The 21,465-nt window shown below is 33.0% G+C and overlaps 1 protein-coding gene across 1 annotated transcript; it reads left to right on the forward strand.

Annotated features, from left to right (window-relative positions):
- The first annotated feature begins 11,533 nt into the window (after positions 1 to 11,533).
- Positions 11,534 to 19,281, forward strand: LOC143075615 (complement C1q-like protein 2). The gene is made up of 4 exons (XM_076251097.1): positions 11,534 to 11,830; positions 16,899 to 16,999; positions 18,213 to 18,437; positions 19,116 to 19,281. The coding sequence occupies exons 1-4, from the start codon at positions 11,596 to 11,598 to the stop codon at positions 19,227 to 19,229; spliced, it is 675 nt and encodes a 224-aa protein (XP_076107212.1). The 5' UTR covers positions 11,534 to 11,595; the 3' UTR covers positions 19,230 to 19,281.
- Positions 19,282 to 21,465: the final 2,184 nt, after the last annotated feature.

The following is a 21,465-nucleotide window of genomic DNA, read 5'->3' on the forward strand; positions in this document are numbered from 1 at the left end:
TTTTTCTGTGTTTGTTTATTAAGAAATAAGATTTAGTATTGTTGCCAATGAGACCAATCTACACCATAGAAAAAAAATGACATGGAAGTTAACAACTATTGGTCACCGTACAGCCTTCAACAATGAGAACATCCCATAAGGCATAGTAATCTATAACAGTCCCCGTAATGACAAATGAGTCTCATATATATAAAAAAGATACGATATGATTGCCAATGAGACAACTTTCCACAAGAAACAAAAATGACACAGAAATCAACATCTATAGTTTACCGTACATAGTCAGCTATAAAAGGCTTGAAATAGCATGTAAAAGACAAATAAACAACTCACAGGGTTGAACAAATTGTCACAAACTAAACACTCATTCGTTCCATTTTTAACTCGTCTTTAGATCTTATTGTTTAGTGAAATTGAGAATGGAAGTGGAGAATGTGTCAAAGCGACAACAACCCGACCATAGAGTAGACAACAGCCGAAGGCCACCAATAGGTCTTCAATGTAGCGAGAAACTCCCGCACCCGGAGGCTTCTTTCAGCTGGCCCCTAAACAAATATGCATACTATTTCAGTGATTACGGACGTCATACTTAACTCCGAATTACATGTATACACAAGAAACTAAAATTAAAATTCATACCAGACTAAAAAAAGCCAGAGGCTCCCGCAAAATTGCGGCGGTGTTAAACATGTTTTTTGATATCATCCCCCTCCCCCTATACCTCTAGCCAATGTAGAAAAACAAACACACAAAAATACGCACAGTAAAACTCAGTTTAAGAGAAGTCCGAGTCCGATGTCAGAATATGAAACAAAAAGAACATAAACAAAATGACAATAATACATAAATAACAACAGACTATACCAGCAGTTACTGACATGCCAGGTCAAGACCTCAATTACTAGTATACTGATTGAAAGATTATGTCTTATTATGTGATTAAGTACTCATTCCTTCCGTTTTTACCTCCGTCTTTAGAACAACTGAAGATACATAAAATGCACAATTGAATTCAAATTAGTATAATCACTCAATTGAATTATATCGGTATTACATAATACTATCACATCAAAAATGTAACAATTCTATGAATTACCTAGCGTAAGTTGTTTATACATTGTAGGTTTTGTCTCATTCGGTATTTGTTATTTTCTTGTGAAATATTTGATATTCTTCCATGTGTAAGAACAAATCTGAGATTTCTAGACACATTTAAATCATTGGTAGGGAAAACAGGACGTATTCTCTATAGATTTCATTCCTGTAAATATAGATTCTGCTGCAACTTTTTATAGATAAAACGTTCCAAAATATATACAATTAAAACTGTGTACACTTGGGTTGCTGTCTATGGTGCAAAGTGGACCGACATGATGAAGATGCATGAGGATGTGTAGAGTCATACAACAGCAGCTCACCCTTTAAAGAGTTGTTGAAACAGTAACTTGTGGTCTAGGTGTGGTCTGTTGTACTTTTTTTCAATGTTTTCGGTATTTCCTCTTGTACAGAGATGGTAGCCCTTTTTTATATATATAAAAGTAATAAAATTTAACGTTCCCGGCCTTTCTTCGCTCTAACTGTAGGTGGCTTCGAATTTATATATCTTGCATAACAAAAAATAAGTCCTATTTTAGCAGGGGATGTCTTATTGACAGTTGGTATGCACAACGAACGCTTCCTACAACCGTGATTTAATTTCAAAGTTTTTTAAATGAAACTCTTATGATATTGTGCACTTTCTATATAAATTATTTCTTTTCAAACAAGGAACACGAAACGTGTGATACTTAGAAATTTAGCATGCTTTTGATTTGCGTATATACATGTACCCTTCATAGTACAGGAGATTACATTGAGACATTTTTTAGAAGCGCTTTTACCTCCGATAGCATACTTGTCACTAGTTATTTGCGTTATATAATTATGCTTTAGTACGGAAGCGTATTAGCGCCACACATTTTTTTTTTAATTTTTCTTCTTATGTTTGCGTTGTAACGCAAACCTTTGCGTTTAACGCAAACCTTTGCGATATAACGCAAACCTTTGCGATATAACGCAAACCTTTGCGTTGTAACGTAAACCTTTGCGATATAACGCAAACCTTTGCGTTGTAACGCAAACCTTTGCGATATAACGCAAACCTTTGCGTTATAACGCAAACCTTTGCGATATAACGCAAACCTTTGCGTTATAACGCAAACATTTGCGTTACAACGCAAACCTTTTGCGTTATAACGCAAACCTTTGCGTTATAACGCAAACCTTTTGCGTTATATAACACAAACCTTTGCGATATAACGCAAACCTTTCCGTTATAACGAAAACATCTTTATTTCAATTATTCATTAAGTTTTGTATATATGTCCATCTGTCATTCATTTCGGATGTGATTTACTAGTAGATAAAAAAAGAAACATAGTACATACAAGGCCAAATCATTATAATAAATATGCATAGGAATAATGGAATAATTGAAGTGCAATTATACATAAATTAAGACTGATTTGTGCATCAGAAAAGTATATAATTTAACAAGAAAATAGATATAGTATATATTAGTCATATTAAAATTGAAAGATCAAAAATAATGTCATACAATTGTGAAACCTCCAAGTCAAATAGACAAAATGATCTTTCTGCTTTAAAATGAATTATTAATAAGGAAACATTTTTTTTTAAATCTCAGAATATGATCAAGATTCTTTGATAGAAAGTCATTGAATTTTCATTTCAATATAATGAAGTATTTTTAAGATGCTTGGGTAGCAATTTGAATAGAGAGAACATAATTTTATTAATAAAACATATTCATTCTATACATTTATTGCCAAAGGGTAGCTTGTTTGAATGTAACCTACTTTACACAGTTCTCAAACGAGAGCTTACTTTGGAAGTATATTTATATTCGGTTATAGCTATGTTAGCAGGGTTGATTTTTTTCTTAGGTATAACCTCAATTTACTCAATTTTCTTTGTAATATATATACTAGTAGTAACTTGGATATCGTTTTTGGGGACCTTTATAGTTTGTTGTTTAGTGTGAGCCAATGCTCCGTGTTAAAGACCGTAATTCGGCCTATGATGGTTTACTTTTACGAATAGTGACTTAGATGGAGAGTTTTCTTATTGGCACTCATACCACATCTTCTTATATTATTCTGCTCATTATTAGTCATTGATATGATCTAATTATTCAAGCAGTTTACTTTGCAATTACTACAAAGGTGATAAATTTTATTATATCCAGCCTCCTCCATTAATAACTACTGTTTCCTTTGAATCTTAAATGAGAAATAAGATAAAACAAATGTTCGCGTTATAACGCAAAGGTTTGCGAAGGTTTGCGTTATAACGCAAACATAGGAAGAAAAATAAAAAAAAAAAAATGTGTGGCGCTAATACGCTTCCGTACTTTAGTCAAGATTGCCTTTAATTTATATATTGCATAAAGAATTTTGTAAAAATCAAATTACTGAACATTAATAGAGCACTTTTAAATACAAAAATTCAAAATCAATTATTTGAAAATTTACAAAGCATCGCACCTGCTTACAAATTATTGTTTGACAAGCTTTTGGCTAGTACATTTATAATGTAATCCAATCCCTGAAGATGAAGGTATGTTGTCTAAATACATCAAATGAGCCACACATAAGTAAACGACTTCTCTATTTATTTTTTGTTAATTCAATTATCTATGTCTGATTTCAGAAGCATTTAGTTACATTATACCAGACATTGGGATTATGTAATTGTTTACTTTATACAAATAATTAAAATACCAAACATGTTGCTGTGTGTTTGTATTTTCAACACTGGCTAGAGGTATATGAAGAGGGTTGAGATCTCAAAACCATGTTTAACCTCGATGCATGTTTGCGACTGTCTCAAGTCAGGAGCCTCTGGCCTTTGTTAGTCTTGTATGATTTTTAATTTTAGTTACTTTAAATTATATATTTCGAAGTTTAGTATGACGTCCATTATCACTGAACGAGTCCACATTTTTGTTTTGAGGCCAGTTGAAGCACGCCTAACGATGAAGGATTTTCTCGCTGTATTGAAGACTCATTAGTGGCCTTCGACTGTTTTCCGCTCTTTTGTTGGGATCTTGTTTCTTTGACACATTCACCATTTCCATTCCCAATTTTACTTGAATCATTTTGAAAAAAAAAAAAACCTATTATAATGTTTAAATAATAACTAGAGCGATAGGTAACTAACAATCATAATATCAGATGAAACTGGAAACTTCCCTCCAAAATGCATAGAATTGTTTATAATATATTGGAACCGCAATTAATGCTCATACAGTGGAGATCACTTCTAACCTCTCATTAAATCTGTCAGGAGAACTGTTCTAGAACAGTACGTAGAACTGTCAGCCTGACACCTTTTAGTCAGTTCTAGGTTAGAACTGTTCTAGCTAGAACTGATTTGGTCAGTTCTACCTAGAACTGATTTGGACAGTTCTACCTAGAACTGATCCTGACAGTTGTTGGTTTTTATTTGGTCGGGTTGTTGTCTCTTTGACACATTCCCCATTTCCATTCTCAATTTTAGCTAGAACTGACCAGATATTTGGTCAGTTCTACGGTTAGAATTGATTTCTAATTCTACGGCTAGAATTGATTTTTATAAATTCTACGGCCAGAATTGATTTATAAATTCTACGTCTAAAATTGATTTATAAATTCTACGGCTAAAATCATGTGAAAATTGATTTATAAATTCTACGGCTTAAATTGATTTTTATAAATTTTACGGCCAGAATTGATTTATAAATTCTACGGCTAAAATTGATTTATAAATTCTACTGCTAGATTTGATATGTAAGTTTTAAGAACACTTTGCCTTAATATACAGGGTTGGGTAAAAAGGCGATTTAAATTATATAGAGTTTTGCTATTTTGCCGGTTTTATTTCAGATTTATAATCGGCAAGACTTAGGCAGCAACCATTTGATTTTCTGGGGGGGGGGGGGGGGCTATGGTTTTTTTTTCTGGACAAATTTTTTTCGCGAAAAGTCGAAAACAATTTTTTCTTTCAATTTTAGCATTACATATAGTGGCAGCTGAGGGTGAAACAAACAATTTTTTTTTCTCAGAATCAAAAACTAATTATTTTTTTCTCCAAAAAAATGGAAACAAACTTTTTTTTCCAAAAAAAACCATAGCCCCCCGCTAAAAAAATAGATTGTTCTTTGCCGAAGTCGAAAAAAAAGTTTGTACAGAAAAAAAACCCATAGCCCCCCCCCCCCCCCCCCCCCCCTCGAAAATCAAATGGTTGCTGCCTTAGAGAACATGTTTAACCTGTTAACCCCGCCATATTCTGCATGTATGTGCCTGTTCCAAGTCAGGAGCATGTAATTCAGTGATTTTCTTTTGTTGATGTGTTACATAAATTTTTGTTTTTCTCTCAATTTGTACATAAATTAGGCCGTTAGTATTAGGGGGGGGGGGGGGCATTATTATTTGAATTGTTTTACATTTGTTATTCCGGGAGTCAGGATGGCTCATTATCACATAACAAAATTATCGGACCTCAATAACCAATATAATATCTGTTTACGAGTAGTTTTCATACCTCGGACGACCTGTTTAACAAAAATCTTTTGACCGCATCAATCTAAACTGCCTTTATTAGCTTTTTCTTTCTGCAAATCTATATAGCTGCACAGTACTTCAGTTTTAATTTTAGGTCTAGAGGGACTGTAATATACAAGTAACAGCAATTTTGGAAAAAAAATGTAATTGTTCACATCAATTTATAGTGCCAGCATGCAGGGGCAGCTAGATCCAGGCTGGGGGTCCAACTATATGCTCCCATTCATATGCATTGATGTTAAAAAAAAAAGTGGGGTTTCAACCCCTGGACCCCCTCCCCTTGATCCTCCAATGAGCATGTCCTTGTTTTATTCAAAATATTGAATCATAAACAAATATCAGTAGTTTTTATACTTCAGACTGAGTAGTGTAATAAAATCTTTTGACTGCATCAACCAAAACTTACCATATTTGCTTTTTATTATGTAAATCTATATAGCTGCACAGCAATTCAGTTATAATTTTAGTTCGAGAGGGACTGTAGTATATAAATAACTGCAATATTGGAAATCAATGACCACAAATTTTTTTCTCCATTAATTGAGGGTGCCAGCATTTCCTATTTTTATTCAAAAATATGGCATCAGAAACAAATATCAGTAGTTTTCATACCTCAGACTGACTCATGTTACAAAATTATTTGTCTGTATCAATCAAAACTGACCATATTTGACAGCATCAACCAAAACTGACCATATTTGACCACATCAACCAAAACTGACCATATTTGCTCTTTTTTATACAACTCTTATAGTCGCATAGTAAATCTGTAATATTTTTATGTAAGGCCAAATAAAAATATATGTGTGGTTCCAGTAACCCTACCGTCCCTACTTTTTCGGCTGAAAAATAGCCTACCCTAAAGATTTTATTGTCATTTTTCATTAAGCACTGTTAAAGTCAGAATGTTGCTCCCATAGACTCAATGTAAAAAAAAAACATAAAATAAAAAAAAAAATCCCTACCTACCTACCCTAACTTTTTTTCAGATGTAACTGGAACCACACATACTTTTTTATTTGGCCTAAGGATGGAGTGTATAATCATTATAATACAAATGATCTATATTCTGATATTATAGGGTTATTGCATGAATATTGGGGAATATTCAATTGTTCCGAGTAGAATTTTATATTTCGCGTGCTTATATTTTTATATCAGGATGGATTGTTCAATATAAACATGATAAAGGAAAGCAACATTGGAAAACAAAATTATGCTCGCATCAGTTTAAAGTGCCAGCATGTCCTCTTTTTAATCAAAATTTTGAATCGTAAACTAATTTCAGTAGTTTTGATATCTCAGACTGACTCATGGATATAACAAAATTATTTGTCTGCATCAACCAAAACCATGAAAACTGACCATATTTGACCGCATCAACCAAAACTGACCATATGTGACAGCATCAACCAAAACTGACCATATTTACACTTTATAATGTAAATCTTAATATATATATATATATATATATATATAGCGGTATAGTAAATCACTTATACATGTAGTTACATATCACGATGGATTGTATAATTCAAATGACAGCAATATTGTAACACATTGGCTAAAAAAAAAATTTCACATCAATTTAGAGTACCAGCAATTTTCTGCAAGTCCTCTTTTTATTCAAAATATTGAATTGTAAACAAATTTCAGCGGTTTCGATATACATGTATCAGACTGAGTCGTTTTAACAAAATTATTTGACCATATCAACCAAAACTGAACTTATTTACACTTATCATGTAAATATATACTGTATGGCCTCATTGTAAACCAATAATATTTCTATGTCAGGACGGATTGTATGATAAAAATGACACCAACTTTGGAACACAATACACCTATATTGCTAATCCTGGCTGACCCGGCCTCTTGAACTTTTGAAGCATACAACAATCACTTTTCCATTGTGGCGTCAGATATTTTGTTTTATGATGTCAAATTTTTACGGGAACCTGTGCGATATCCAGTAATGGCAGACAAATAGCGGTAAGGTGTATTTATACCATATCTAAAAATTTAGCGCACCCTTATTTTCTCTCTGTATCCATAATAATGAACCGTCTAAAGTGACTTTTTAAGTCAGTTAGTTTGTGATGTTTTTTTTTTTAAACAAAACTATTTTACGATATCATCCAACACTCACACGACTGATTCATATACTTTATTTTAAAATAAAAAGTACATGTATGGGAAGTTCTCTTCTTGGAATAGTATACTGTTAATATAATTTGAAGACAAATGCAAAAAGGCAAAGAAAAATGCATGATTTTGTTTGTAGACGAACGTCCAGTGGCAAATGCTTCATTCATGTTCAGATGAGTATATTTTTCTGAGTTTCAGACTCCCAGATATCATTTATAATCGTTATGGATAAGTCTGGCTAAATTGACGAGATGGTGCAAATGTATATAGTTTTTTTACGTTATAATACAACACTTTTATCATTAATATCCCATAATTCATCCACTGTACAATTTTCGTATGAACATTTGTCAAAACAGAATCTTAAATGAATGTAAATCCAAGGCAAACAAGGTAAATTACGATTAAAATTCCATGAATTAAATGCAGAGGTATATTTATGACATGTATGAAGAGACTGTTAAAAACGGGGAACGAAGAAACGTAAACAATGATGTTTCCTATGCAATCTTATAAAAATATTTCTCCGATGAGTTGGATAACCTCCTATTCACTTCGATATTTGTACATGTAACGTATGATCAGAAAGAAATATAGAAAATCTGCTATTATATAGCAAAGTAATTGGAAGTGATTTATTTCTTCTAAATTCTAAAGTGCCCTTACTGCAGTGACGTCAGTTTAGAACTGTTCTACAGTCCTGACTGATTTAGTCAGTTCTGCTGACAGTTCTACGGTTAGAACTGATTTGGACAGTTCTACCTAGAACTGATTTAGACAGTTCTACCCTAGAACTGATCCTGACAGTTCTACCTAGAACTGATTAGTCAGTTCTACCTAGAACTGATTCTGACAGTTCTACTTCTAGGGTAGAACTGTTCTAGGTAGAACTGTTCTAGGACAGGTTAGAACAGTTCTATGACAGTTTTCCTGACAGTTCTAATGAGAGGTTAGAAGTGATCTCCACTGTACATATTGGAAGATTTTTTTTTATCAATTTATTTCATCACATCACTTATACATGAACATTCTTGTAAAATGTCGGGAATATAAAATCGTCCATTTTTTTTTATCCATATTGGACAGTAAGAAAGTATTGTAACGAATTCCCACGCGCATGATGTCTTCCCATAGGTGGAATAAAGGATTACACATCATGGCGTATACGCCAGTTACATGTAGACAGCAACCCAGCGATGAAAATAACCAAACACCATCCAGGTAACTCGACAGCAGCCCTGCGATGCAATTATTCACACACCATCTACTTTGCATGGAACCTTTCAAAGAGGTGCCGACTTTGTACACAAGTCATATTTTCTTCCTTTTAGACAGGGTTCAATTTATCGAAACCTTTAGGCAGATTTCAAGTTATCGAATCTTTATGCAGGTTTAAAGTTTGGATTTGCCAAATTCCTCAACAGGGGTTTTCGAACAGTTACAGGCAAAGTAGTATTCATCATAGAGCGACCATTTACCTAAAGGAGGGAGGTATGTTGTTGTTTTTTGGGGGATGATTCCGACATTTTTTTCCCCGCACAACTGATAGGACAATTTAACAAAACTTAGTAATCTTAAAAATATATATTGTAGGAGTCAGAATTAAACAACTCATACAATGTTTAGTATCATGTTTGGTAATGAGATTAAAAGATAATAATTTTTTTCTTTCTTTATTGAAAAACGTAAAACTAGTAAATAAATGAAATACATCACCTGGTTTGTATTTATTGCAAATGAGGAGAGTGCATGACTGTCATTTCTACACCTTAAATTACAAAGAGCTTTCTTTAAGAGGGTTCATATTACTGAAGGGAGTTAACTCTTTAAAAATAAGCAAAACGTGTTGATAACATACAATCAGTAGAGCGAAATCAATGGTTTCAATGACCAATATTAGTGTTAGTCAAACTGCTACAATAATTCCACTGAAATTATTCCTGTTATCTTGTGTGATTGACAATATACTTGAAATTTATATATTCTAGTCAACACATCAAAGTAAAGATTTAGAGTTGGGTATCCCTTCAATAGTCTGTTAAGATTCGTATATATATTTTTTTGGAAAAGTATCAATGTGCATGTCACATTATTTCGTTTGGATTATCTCCCATTTACCGGAAGAAAAAAACTGAATTGCGAAAAAACGCAAAAGCTTCGTAATAAGTTTATAGGCAGTTACAAATGCATTATATGTATAAAAATAAGATGCGCATGCTGTATGATTAACAATGAGAAAACTCTCCAACAGATACCGAATTATTTATAGAAGAGAGCCAAACGATACTAAAGAAAAATTCAAACTCATAAATCGAAAACATAATAATAATGCTATGGCAAAAAATCGAGAGAGTAAAAAAAATCGACGAAAAGTCAAACAACAGTAAACAAAGTATATACAACCATAACAGGCAACAAGAACCCTACCAAAAGGCGGGGGTGATCTCAAATGATCAGGACCGAATCGAACAAATAAAGTCAAGTCACCGTAAAACCTTCAAAAATGAGCAAAACATATGCCTCATAGTACATGTACTAGTAAGCTATATCGGGTTGGTCCAGTTCATAAGTTTGTAGGAAAAATACTGTCGTATGGACGTCTGCAACTAGTTTTACTATAAGCTCCTGATATTTGAACTTGAATTTAAATACAAAATGTATAAAGTATATCTTGGTAGTATCTAAGCACTTAAAACAGTGCGCATGGTTCCATCAGAAATTAATTATTATGTATCCATTAGCAATTCTATAGTATTAATGTGTATATATAATTTTTTTCGGTAAATCGATTCCCTCACTTTGACACGTCTTTCTGAATAGTATTGAAATCCTTTGATCTATTCTGAATATCCAGTAAATCTTTGTAAATGTCTGGCAGCTAATAAGGATGTTTATTATTTTCATTTATATTATCAATTTAATTGTGAAATTCTATCATGAAGATTATATGACCAAAAGATTCCGAAATTAAGAATTTATTGCCATTAAATAAAACACGGAAGACTTTTAGCTGCACCTCAAGTAGATATAAAAAATATTGTTAAAAGTTATCAAGTACATTTTGAAGTTTGAGATGATGAAATTTTCGTTAAGTGACTTCCACTATTACCAGTGTTCGACATTGACAGAAGGTGACTGTGTTAATCTACAATTTTTAAAAGGAGAATTAAGAAATAAGGAAAAATTTAAACTTATATAATATATATATACATGTAAATATATATACGCAAATAAGAAAAAAAAACATGTACCAAAAAAGAAGTTGACTACAGAGGCTATTAAATCACGCGAAAGTAGATAGCTGCTTTGTGTTTGAATGCATTTGCAGAAACTACATAGCAGATTCGTTTTTTACTTCAAGTTCACATATTGCAACATGCTTTCTTCATAAGATAAATGCATATATAATGATATTAGGAATATCCAACACATTTAAGTCAGTACAGCAAACCACACTAACCCACAACCAGAGGCGGATTTAAAGGATGGTGTTGATTCCAAAGGAGCCCTCCCTTTTGTGGGGAAAATGTAGTAAATTATTAAGCGAATTACTGAAGCATGACTGGAGTGGGTCCCCTCCTAGACCCCCTTCTGAAAAGGTCTGGACTGTAAAAATCTGCTTATGAATCATATACAAGGGAAATCGGTCATTCATTTTTTTTTTTATCTTGTTTATCATTTCTTTTTTTGCTTTATGACCTATTAAGAAACTTAGAGGTGAAGAAATGTCCCGTTAAGTACAATCCCTCTGCTTTGTTATAGTACCGATGTACATGTATTCTTATCTTTGATTGTGAGATAATAACGTTGTTCACTTTATATCAACCATTTCACTTGTTTGACAATGCACTTTTTATTTTCTTTGTCAGTATTTATTCCATTGATAAGTGGTCTTGTGCCAGTGCAGAACACAGAAGATGCTCTTATTCCTTTCCTTGTGCACGAGTTTGAGGATTTGAAAGGTCTTGTCGGAGATTTAAAGTCGAAACTTGAATCCGTAGGGAAGAAGGACAATGACCTTGCTAACGGATTGACATCAGCTGAAAACATCATCAAGGAACTAACCCAAAGTCATGACGGTAAATTAGTTTGTTTATACGCATACATGTCTGTACATATGTATACATGTACAATGAGGAAATTATAATTACAGTAATAACTGCATGACATTTTTATTAACAAATAAATGTAACTAACTATACAATTAAAAATCACTCATAGAAAAATCTAAAACCAAATCATTATTTGACAGCTTTGATTAATGCGTAAAGGGCACTGGTGGTAAGCGGATGGTCGTAACTAAAAGTTACGACCATCTGGAGATGGGAGACAACTCTAGGGATAAGTTTTTCTTTTCATATTTTTGTGCAGTAATAGGTTCATTTGAGCCAAACCGCTTGTCTTATATACACTTATTGTGAGTGAGTTGATATTGAAACCAAATTTGATAGACAAAATCATTCCAATTTTCGTAAAATAGTCATTCAAAAGTTGGAGCATGATGGTCGTAACTTTAAATGTGTGATGGTCGTAAATTCAACTATAATATTTTGGATGATGGTCGTAACTTTGAAAGATGACCGTAACTCGAGTATTTAGACAAACTTTTATTAATGTATTTTAAAAGTAAAAGTAATAAACTCAGATGTCATATATGATTTGTTACAAACAATATTATTTGTTACTATGATAATGGTATACAGAAATTGAGCTAAGAATTATTAAACACACACAGTTCTGATGTATTCAAAACGCTCATCATTTAGGAGCAACAGTGAAAATTTATCAACTCGCATTGAGCCCAAAAAGTATGTTAGGGTTGAGTATTAATATATTTTTTACTGTACGTTAAGGCATAAAATTATCAAATGAACGTGTGTTCCCTCATATTTTTTTTTTTTCGACTTTTTTTCTGCAATCATGTCGGCAGATGAAATTATTAAACGTACAATTCTGAACAATCATCGTTAACTTTTAATCAGCTATTGCAGTTCTTATAAACTATATGCCTTCAAATATTCGGCTTTTGGTGGTTCATGCGGAAATTAAATCCACAAATACACTTCGGAGTCCTGGGTTGAGTTCCATATCGTAGCAGCTACGTATAGTGCTACGTAGATTTTGACTATTGAACGTGTAGCTATAGACAGTTGCTACATAGATATTGATAGCAGCTACGTAGCCGCTACGATATTGAACTCAACCCAGGATTTTTGAACGTGCTGTCTATTGTTTATCGATTACATAACGATTATATATAGCGGTCACTGCATGAAATGATGCATTTAATATCAAATTAAATGCATATGTTATGCATATTAAATTTCAAATTACAAAAAGTATTATGCATTTACTTTGCTGGAAAATTTCTAATTTAATATAGATTTAAACTAAATTTAATATTGCAAATAAATTCCCAAATTTCAACCTAGTTTAAAGGTATTTTTAAATCTAAATAAATTTCAAATTTATATCATTGATATTAGTTCTAAGTATTGGTACGGAATGAAAACTGAATCCATTGTGTCGCAATGAAAATTGTATTTATCTCGAAAGTAGGAATATTGTTGATATATATATATTTTACACTTCCACACGCGCTGACTTTAAGAGTAAAATAAAATACTAACTTGAAGCCAGGCTTAAGCTTGTAACCAGGATAATATGTCAGAGACTTAGGTAGAACTAAATGTACTGCGGCAACTATCACATACAAACCCCACGGTATGAAGATTGAACATTATGTGTATGTTATATGTTTATATTGTATGAATGGCTACACGCTACTCATGGACTTCGTAATGGACATAACTGTCCACCTTATTATCAGCTTGATTTCACCAAATAACAATATGACTTCTAAAAATCCAGGCTAAAAATAAAGCGTATGTTCTTTAACTCAGGTGCGGACCTGCGAATTCGCGGGAATGTTCTAGTCTAGATAACGACCTTCATAACCTATCAATATTAACTTTTAGATTATTTTGACTCCTTACTAATGCTCTTTCGACTTAATGTATCAATCTTAAATTGTAGATTTTAAAAAAAATCAGCTAGTAGGTACATCCTCAAAAAGTTTTTACAATGTTAATCATGTTTATCTTTAACAAAGATGCAAAATCTAAACAAGAAAAAAACAACCAGGATACTGTTATTTCATGTGATGTCCATTTACTAAATTGCCTTTCCTTAAAATCATTTATTTTGTAATTAAAAATGATTTGATACATTTTGTGCTTTTTATTTCTAACTAAGAATTATCATAACCAAGGCTGTGTTTCTTGTTTTAAAATGAATTCTCCACTTTTGAGAAATTTACATTGTTAATGAATTTAATCGCCTATACATTAATTCAACTATTTGCCTCTGGTTAGTTTTATACATTATATTTTCAGTATATATGACTGTCATTTCATTTTGTATTGTTTCGTTCGATTCGTTCCAATTTTCTTCCGTTTTGCACTTTACAGGTACCCCTCTATTCACCCCACTTTAGATTTTATCATTGGTGAAAACAACTTCACAATATATAATAATATATTCATATAATAAAAGACACGTTTAAAACTCTTGACTTGCCTTGTTCGGTCCAAAACATTTTAAAAATTTGGAATTTTAAACCAATTTGAAACTTTAATCAAAATTCCCCCAAACTAATATTTAAAAACTTTTTTTAGAATTTCAATTGATAAGTGTTACACGGATTGAAATTGCTTTTTTTTTTTGCGTTGTATGTAAAAATTTAAAAAAATCTTCAGAAATACAACATATAATATATGCATATATTATACCAAAAAACATCAGAACAGGGATACCAAGTCTCCATTTACGAACTGTGACCTTGACATTCTATATCAAAATTTCTTGAAATTGGTACGGTAAAAGTTTCTAAAAATTTTTTTTTAGGATGGAACAATATGTAAAGTTAATTTAAATGTCATTTTTTAATGCTCTGCTAAAATATTCAGTTTTGAACTAGTGAAGATATAAAATTGACAAATTTTGGACTTTTCTCCTTTTTCTATTATTAGTAACAATAACACAGTTCTAAAAGTAGAATAGCAAAAAAACAATTTATTTTTTATGTTTAATTTTACAAGGTTACATGTAAGGTTCCTTTTAAAAGATAGATTAGTAAACTATACTATATAGATTTCTTAAAATTACATCCTATTAAAACCCCTTATCTGGCATTTGAGGACAAAAAAGGGGGGGCACTGTAACCCAGCTCTGCTGTTAACCTCAAATATTTTGCGGATTTTTATTTCATAGTAAGAACTCTTAGACCCCCCTACTTACAATCCTTGATAAAAATGTAAATTATTTTGCTTGTTGTATATTGGCTAATTATGGGCCGAATACTTTAAAACTCTTGACTTGCCTTAGTCGGTCTTATTTAAAACAGAGTTACGACCATCACACATTTTCGTTACGACCATCCTCAACATTTTTGTTTTTTTAGTTACGACCATCATGCTCGAATTTTTGAATGAATATTTTACGAAAATTGGAATGTTTTAATGCATCAAATTTGGTTTCAATATCTCCGAACCACCGAATAGTATGTATAAGACAAGCGGTTTGACACAAATGAACCTTTTACTGCACGAAAATCGGAAAGGAAAAACTTATCCCTAGAGTTGTCTCCCATCTCCGGATGGTCGTAACTTTTAGTTACGACCATCCGCTTACCACCAGTGAAAGGGGTGGTGAGCAGATGTACAATCATTAAGCGCAAGATAGCCTATCATGACAAAAAGATTAGAACGAATCATACCCATAACATTAATCAAAGCACTGACATTGACAACAAAACATTCAGCAACACAAATATTTCAAAATATAGGGGGCTGGATGTAGTGAGGAGGTGTCGATCTAAGATGCCCTGGATAAGTAGGCATTTTTTTCTCCACCATGGGCGCACGTAGAAGACTTCATTTTGAAGTAAAATCTGAAAGTCACCTTCCTGGTAATTACAAATGAAATGAAAACAACAGGATTATAACAGCGACAATTGGAACATTATCTGAAGCCATCTTAAACAATGTGTATTCGATAAAGATCAAACAAACCCTTCAATCTAACTAAAACATTGATCTCTGATTACGTTATACTGCATATGTATAATTACTATAGTATTAATGAATGGGTATTTTTATAATGGCCCTGTTATATGTCCAAGCTAAGGTCTGTAATAATGGTGGAGGAAGTCTGTGAGGGCCATTACAGACATCCAAGGCCATTATTACTGACCAAGGACATACAACAGGGCCATTATAAAAACACCCATTTCTTAATACATTTATTAACCAACTGAAAAAAGTGTATGTGTTGCTGCCAAATTGATGTACTCTCTTACTCTTTTAATGACAGTTTAGTTTCAAAAAAAAATAATTTGTACTTCACCATGATCAAGCTTAAAATATACCAAATATCCAAGATATTAAGTTGAAAGAAGTTATGTGTTGAAAAACAGGATGAACAGTGATCCCTTTATATGGTTCTTTAATGTTTGTTGCTGGTTACTAAATTAAATAAAAAACAAAAAGGTATTATACTCTTTACAGCTTAATTTTATAACTTTATTAAAAACCCTAACTGGGCTTAATACAGACAAGCTGGGCATTAATACAGGGCCATTACAGAAAAACAGGGCCATTACAGAAATAACTGGGCCATTACAGAAAGACAGGACCATTACAGTAAAACAGGGCCATTACAGAAAAAAACAGGGCCATTACAGAAAAACAGGGCCATTACAGAAAATATGTGATTTTTAATAACCAGTCTTTTTTGGCCATAATGTACTTAGCTGGTTAATAATATGTAGTATAACGTATTCAGAGATCAATATTTTTTTTAGATTGACAAACCCTTGTGGTGTAAATATTTACTGCTATCTAAATAGTGACCACCCTATCATCCTATACCTGAATTTGCACGTTATTTTTTAAAGACACGGCTTTCAAATAATATGGCAGTAATTCATGATCATGTACAAAATCTGTATTACACCAGTTTGTAAGCACTCGTGGTTTTTGCTTACATTTTTATTATAGTTTTGTTGCTTTAAAATAATACAACTGTATGCTTACAATTTATAACTTACATATTTACATATAATATATACATTAATTCTTTCTTTAGCTCACAGAAGGGCATTCACTGAGGCCCAGGTTGCTTTCTATGCCAAATTGTCTGCCAGTGTTCATGGACTTAGTCCTCACCAAACCATAATATTCGATGCTGTAAGTAGTTGTGTTTTTGTGCCGTATTATGTCATTTGATTTCTCGACTGTATCGATTCCGGTGCCACTGAAAAGTCCTATAAAGACGTGATATTGTTTAAAATACTACAATTTAAGCCACTCAATTCACAAAAAATCTTACGATAAATTTAATTATAACTTATACTATATATGTATGAGTAACGAGTATTGTTACTCTTATGTTTTTTTGTGATTACATCCCAGCTCCTTTGTTCTAAAAGAGGTGATCTGAACCGGATCACCCCTACTAGATCACCCCAGTTTGAGTTTCTTTGTTATGCATGCTTTCCTTTGTTCTGTAACATTTTGGCGGGAATGTCAAATCCACTATAAAACTTATAATTAATTATACACGGTAAAGACTATCTATCAAAATTCACGTCGAAAAAAATACAGTGAATATGCTGGGATTCGAACTCAAGACCTTTAGCATATCAAGCCACGACACATACCACTACACCAGGATGACTGGATACGAACTAGTAGTAATTTGACATACTTAAAGAAAGCAAGATCTTTTTATGAGTGGGACGAGTTGTCAGACCTTTATTCAGTGTGGTTTAAACCTTCTTCGTTAATAAGTCAGTTTTCAGACTGATTGTTCAATTTGAGTTTACACTTTTTCAAAAGTGGGGCCTGTCGATAAACAAGAGTGGGGCGGTTTTTTTTTTATAAAGTGGCGATATAGTGTGGGCCGACTATTGGCAAGTGGGGCGAGTTGACATTGTTTGATATCTGCTCATTGTGTTTGGGGGTCATAAAGTATATTGTAATGGTTGAGTGGCGTTCTAAACCAGATTTTATGAATTGTAAATGATTTTTCGTCTAATCTAAAACAACTCGGATGTAAAATAGTTATCCCACCCGGACTTGGTGTGTCAGTGTAAGATCACCATCGGGGTGATCTTACACTGACACACCGCGTCCTTGAGGGATAACTATTTAAAAGAGTCGTGTGTTCTTACCTTTTTGCTTAGTAAAATATTAGTGTAAAAACGGGAAGCGCTAGGATTTAAAAACAACATGACTGTACAAATGATCAAGGTTAATCTTGAAAATCATTTCGGACGCATGGATTTTATAAATTTTTGTTTTCATTTATTGTAACCGTCTGCAGCAGATTATTGATGTTATGTTGCTGTTGTTTGTTGTTTCACATCTGCTAATGTTTAAATAACTAATACTGTTTCAGCTTGTAACAACAACACAGACATCACTTTATGATACGACAACTGGTATTTTTACCGCTCCAGTTTCCGGTATGTACGTCATTTCCTGGACAGCTAACGTCGACCATCATGAGTCACAGACAACAGAGCTAATGATTAATGGTAGATCTAAAGCTTGGAACTTTGCTGACACTGCCGGAAGTGAAGACAGAGACTATGGAAGTGCCTCTCAGACCGTTGTCTTGCAGGTAATTATAATATGTCATCTGCAGAATTGCAGTTAGAACAAAAAAGCTGACACACCAGCATGGCGCTGCTCGCACATTTGTGTGGGATGCATGGAAACAAAGATCAACTGTGTCTGAAGGAAATTCAATGCCAACGTTGGTTTAAGCACAATGACAACTTATGAAGAACAAAATCTCATTTAAATAATTTAAGTGGGTACAAGGATGAGGGTACATTGTACTGCTAGACTCGGAGACTTCGTGTTCATCAGCTACGGTACTGACACCGTGGGAGTAAACACAAATGATTTTATTTACGTCTTATTTAAAATAACCTCCATCAGGTATGATCATAGTCAAGTCGTTGGGGAGAAAAATATTTTAAACCGCTCAAGTATAAACACCAAAAGAATCTGAATACATGTAGTTAAAAATATCTGTTCTACATAAAGTGAAATGTGCCTGGGGGACTCATTGTACAAAGTGCATCATGTGAATAATACTAGATCCGATGGACAGGCTACTGGTCGGATAATGCGCGTCTGTACAAATAGTCCAACAGTAGTACATGTACCAGTATATTTGCTTAAAAGATACAAAACCGTAAAAGACGAATGTAAGACAAGGGCAGTTTATTCATTTTAATGTACATTGTCTATCACTGGGTATGTTAGTTAATGCCTTGTTGTTGTATTTCAGGTAAACAAAGGTGAGAATGTCTGGGTTCGAACTGGTACCAATGGTAAAGGCGATGTCAGCGGCCATGATTACAGCACATTCTCAGCATTTTTACTCTTCCCTCATTCTTTGTAGATATTTGCTTATAAAGTCGGGTATCTTTTGTGTATAATAAATTTGAAAAATATAGCGCTCTTTTGTTGAAATAAATTACCATTGGTATGATTATATTCATACAGTATCTGCTTTTGAATTGTTCGACAAACTATTTTACTTGAGTTTCGCTGATGGTTCTTTTGGGGAGAAACGCGCGTCTTGCCTACACATCACATATATAAAAAAAGAAGATGTGGTATGATTGCTAATGAGACAACTGTCCACAAGAGACCAAAATGACACAGACATTAACAACTATAGGTCACCGTACGGCCTTCAACAATGAGCAAAGCCCATACCGCATAGTCAGCTACATGCCTCTTTGGTGACTTTTTTCAATATTGTATGGTGTTGATATCATTTATAATTATGTTCTGTTTCACGTTAACTAAATGTTTCCATGTTACTTTCTGGCCTTTAAGTTGAGTACACATTTTTGTTCAATGTGTTAACATTGTCAATACTGAAAATGTACAGCGTCAGCTGTAAACCCCGGTGGTTACTCCCTATATTTCTAGTGGCTTTGTGTGCCGCAAAACTGGGTCACTTTTTCATGCCCTGATGGTTAGAACAGGTGGTCGCTTTTTCATGTCCTGCTGGTTAATACAGGGTCGCTTTTTCATGCCCTGCTGGTGAGAACAGGGTATATATTTTTTTAACAAAGTATTTGTCTAAAACAGTGTCTCTTACTCAACTGTTTAAGATACAGTCTAGAACCGGTTTTTGAACTGCATATATTTTATACGGTCTAGAACAGGGTATACATATTTTGAGCATGTATAGAACAGGGTATGTTTTTCAATATTTTTTGTTTAGAACAGGGTATGTTTTTCAATACTTTTTGTTTAGAACATGGTATGTTTTTCAATGTTTTCTTGTTAGAACAGGGTATGATTTCGGCTTAGTTATACCCAAAAGGATAATCAGTAACCCCCGGGCTGTAAACATACATGTACATTTGTTATCATGTATATGATTGTAATGTAATAGGTTAATCTTCACTATGTTTCCAACCACTGGGTCGATGTCAATGTAGATGGAGTTTTTAATCCCCGAGGGTATCACCAGCCAAGTAGTCAGCACTTCTTTGTTGTCACGAATTACCATTGATATGGTCATAATTATAAATTAACTATTTACAGAACTTTGATCTTTTTTAAATACTAATGCTTTTCAACCTCAGGAATATAACACTTTAGATAAATTTGGCAAAATTTTTTTGATTTTTTTGTCCTCAGTGCTCTCCAACTTTGTACTTTTAGTCCAGCGGATATCAGAATAATTGATCACTTTATGGTAAAAGCATGAAACTTGGCATAGTGAAAGTTGAAGGGGTATAGACGAAATTCAGATATGAAGCCACGAAAACAAATCCAATATGGCGCCAAATTCAAGATGGCCGACATAAGTATAACATCATTCACTTGATGGAATTTTAATGACTCCACAAGATGTCACAAACTTAAGGAAATACAACTAAGATATGTCAACTATTTTTTTTTAAACTTTATAATACAGAAATCATCAAAATGACGTCCAAATTTAAAATGGCTCGTCAAAATGTCTGAATTTGATAGTATTAGTATGTATACACAATAATTTTGTGCTAGAAAGTTATCAAATCCGTAAAACTGATCATTTGATATACACATAGGCCTATAATGTATCATTTATACCTGGGTGCATGGATTATATTTTCAAAATAGCGGCTATATTCAAAATGGTGCCGATTAACATGTCAAAATTTGATGTTTGTTAAAGTATGGTATGAAATTATTTAAAAAGTTATGGATCATACATTTCTATACAAGTACGTATTATATATATGCAAACATATTATTATTTAATGTAACATGTGACATTAACTATGAAATTAAAATGGCCGATACAACTCAAAATGGCGCCTTTGGCGAGTTCTTATTTTTAACAGATACAGGTAATAACCATAGAAAATGCACAATTTGCCTGTTGACAACACTGTTGCCGGAAGGAATGCTCTGTGGGTTTTTGGATTAGTTTTTGGTAAAAGGAAGCATATCACGCAGTTAAATTAGCAGCCATCATGAATAGTTGGTGTGATCTAAAGCAAAGAATCAAGAGATGCTCTTGGAGAGAGCTTCAATATATAATAAAAAGTTAGCCTCACGTATAGACCTTATAAATATTAATATTGTCAATTCAAATTGGAGGGTTATATACTATAATTTAAAATGAG

This window comes from Mytilus galloprovincialis, chromosome 5 (assembly GCF_965363235.1).
Source record: "Mytilus galloprovincialis chromosome 5, xbMytGall1.hap1.1, whole genome shotgun sequence".
NCBI lineage: Eukaryota > Metazoa > Mollusca > Bivalvia > Mytilida > Mytilidae > Mytilus > Mytilus galloprovincialis.